Below are 1,811 nucleotides of genomic sequence, written 5' to 3'. Positions count from 1 at the left end.
ATTCTTGAACTGAAGTCAGGGGTCACACAAAATCATTTCAGGGGCCACAAATGGCCCCCGGGCCACACTTTGGGCATCCCTGCTTTACCAGTATTTATTCCACCTGTGGGCAGACATTTCCAGATACTACCGGGGGCTTTTAATTTGAAAACCAGGGTGTCAGACGACTTCCTCCGGTTCTTCCCTTTAGCATGACACCCTTACATATAACAAAAAAAAAAGTCAAAAAGCTGTTAAGGGGTTTCAGGGGTGACTGTTAAGGAGAAAACCATTAAAAACTCAGACAGGTGTCCCTCCACTTCCTGTTTTATCTCCTGAGGATAGATTTTCATAAAGCTTGGATTCAACACATTCAGTGTAATCACAGCTGAAAAACTCACCCCCTCGTTTCTTTTTTTTTTCTTGCAGACCTCCGGCACGCGATTGGCATCAGAACGAGTCAAACCATCAGAATGTGTGAAATGTGTTTTAATGGGAAATGTTATCTATTAATAGTCCATAATGATTGGAATTTTCTGAATGATTCATGCAATTAGAAGCATTTTAGCTGCAAATTATTCCTCACAGGCCTGGTGTACGCAGCACACTGCAGGAATGTGTGTGTGTGTTTTGTGTAATCTCTTCATAGCAGGCGCCACAGGACTGTTTTGAACATCTTCCATGCTTGAACAGTTTGCATTAGGAAGCATTAGATAATGTCAACAAACAATATATTAGATGCAGGATTTTTTAATTTTTTTTGCTGCACCTCAGAACTGAGCTGTCTTTGTTTCCCCGTCTGCGCCGTCCGTGCCGACCGCTGTCATTTCTTTCCCTTCACCTCCTCCTCCTGTGCTTCTCGTTGTTTCCACAGTGGGAGGAAGTGAGCGGCTACGACGACTCCATGAGCCCGATCAGAACCTACCAGGTGTGCAACGTCAAGCAGCCCAACCAGAACAACTGGCTGAGGACCGACTTCGTCCCGCGCCGCGGCGTGCTGCGCGTCTACGTGGAGCTCAAGTTCTCCGTCCGCGACTGCGCCAGCATCCCCAACATCCCGGGCTCCTGCAAAGAGACCTTCAACCTGTTCTACTACGAGTCCGAGGGGGACACGGCCACGGACACCAGCCCCCTGTGGAGGGAGACCCCGTACGTGAAGGTGGACACCATCGCGCCAGACGAGAGCTTCTCCCTGCTCGAGGCGGGCAGGATCAACACCAAAGTGCGCAGCTTCGGCCCCCTCTCCAAGGCGGGGTTCTACCTGGCCTTCCAGGACCTGGGGGCCTGCATGTCCCTCATCTCCGTCAGGGTTTTCTTCAAGAAGTGTTCCACCACCATCGCCAATTTTGCCGTCTTCCCCGAGACCGCCACGGGAGCGGAAGCCACTTCCTTGGTGATCGCTCCGGGGGCGTGCGTAGCCAACGCCATGGAGCTCTCTGTCCCCCTGAAGCTGTACTGCAACGGGGACGGTGAGTGGATGGTTCCCGTGGGCTCGTGCACCTGCGTCGCTGGCTTTGAGCCGTCTGCAGACAGCACCCAGTGCCAGGGTACGTGTATTTAACCTCTTAAGCCCAAAGGGGTTTTCTTAAATTTTTTTGCTCAGAATACCTTGCTGAAATGTAACTGAATGTGTCTCAGCATTTAAAAACTCTACTTAAATAATCTTGGTATCGAAATAAAGCTAACACTTGAGAGATTTCACTAGAAGTGTGAGTATTAAAACAGCTACTGTGGTTGTACAGATATTGCGGCTGGAATATACAGTAATTTTTAATTTTTTTTCACTCTCACCTGAATACTTTTTTCATTTGACAGTCTATTTATGTTTATAT

The 1,811-nt window shown here is 48.6% G+C and overlaps 1 protein-coding gene across 2 annotated transcripts in view; it reads left to right on the top strand.

Moving 5' to 3' along the window:
- The window catches only part of LOC106528279 (ephrin type-B receptor 3), a 95,470-nt gene that overhangs the window by 53,217 nt on the left and 40,442 nt on the right, over positions 1-1,811 (top strand). For both annotated transcript variants that reach the window (XM_014023412.1, XM_014023413.1), the window contains exon 3: positions 854-1,526. In XM_014023412.1, the coding sequence (XP_013878866.1) occupies positions 854-1,526 (673 nt within the window). The remainder of the gene's footprint in view (positions 1-853; positions 1,527-1,811) is intronic.

Source organism: Austrofundulus limnaeus, unplaced genomic scaffold (assembly GCF_001266775.1).
Source record: "Austrofundulus limnaeus strain Quisiro unplaced genomic scaffold, Austrofundulus_limnaeus-1.0 Scaffold367, whole genome shotgun sequence".
In the NCBI taxonomy this organism is placed as follows: domain Eukaryota; kingdom Metazoa; phylum Chordata; class Actinopteri; order Cyprinodontiformes; family Rivulidae; genus Austrofundulus; species Austrofundulus limnaeus.
Note: the sequence above shows the minus strand (reverse complement) of the source record. Positions and strands in the feature narration are given on the sequence as shown.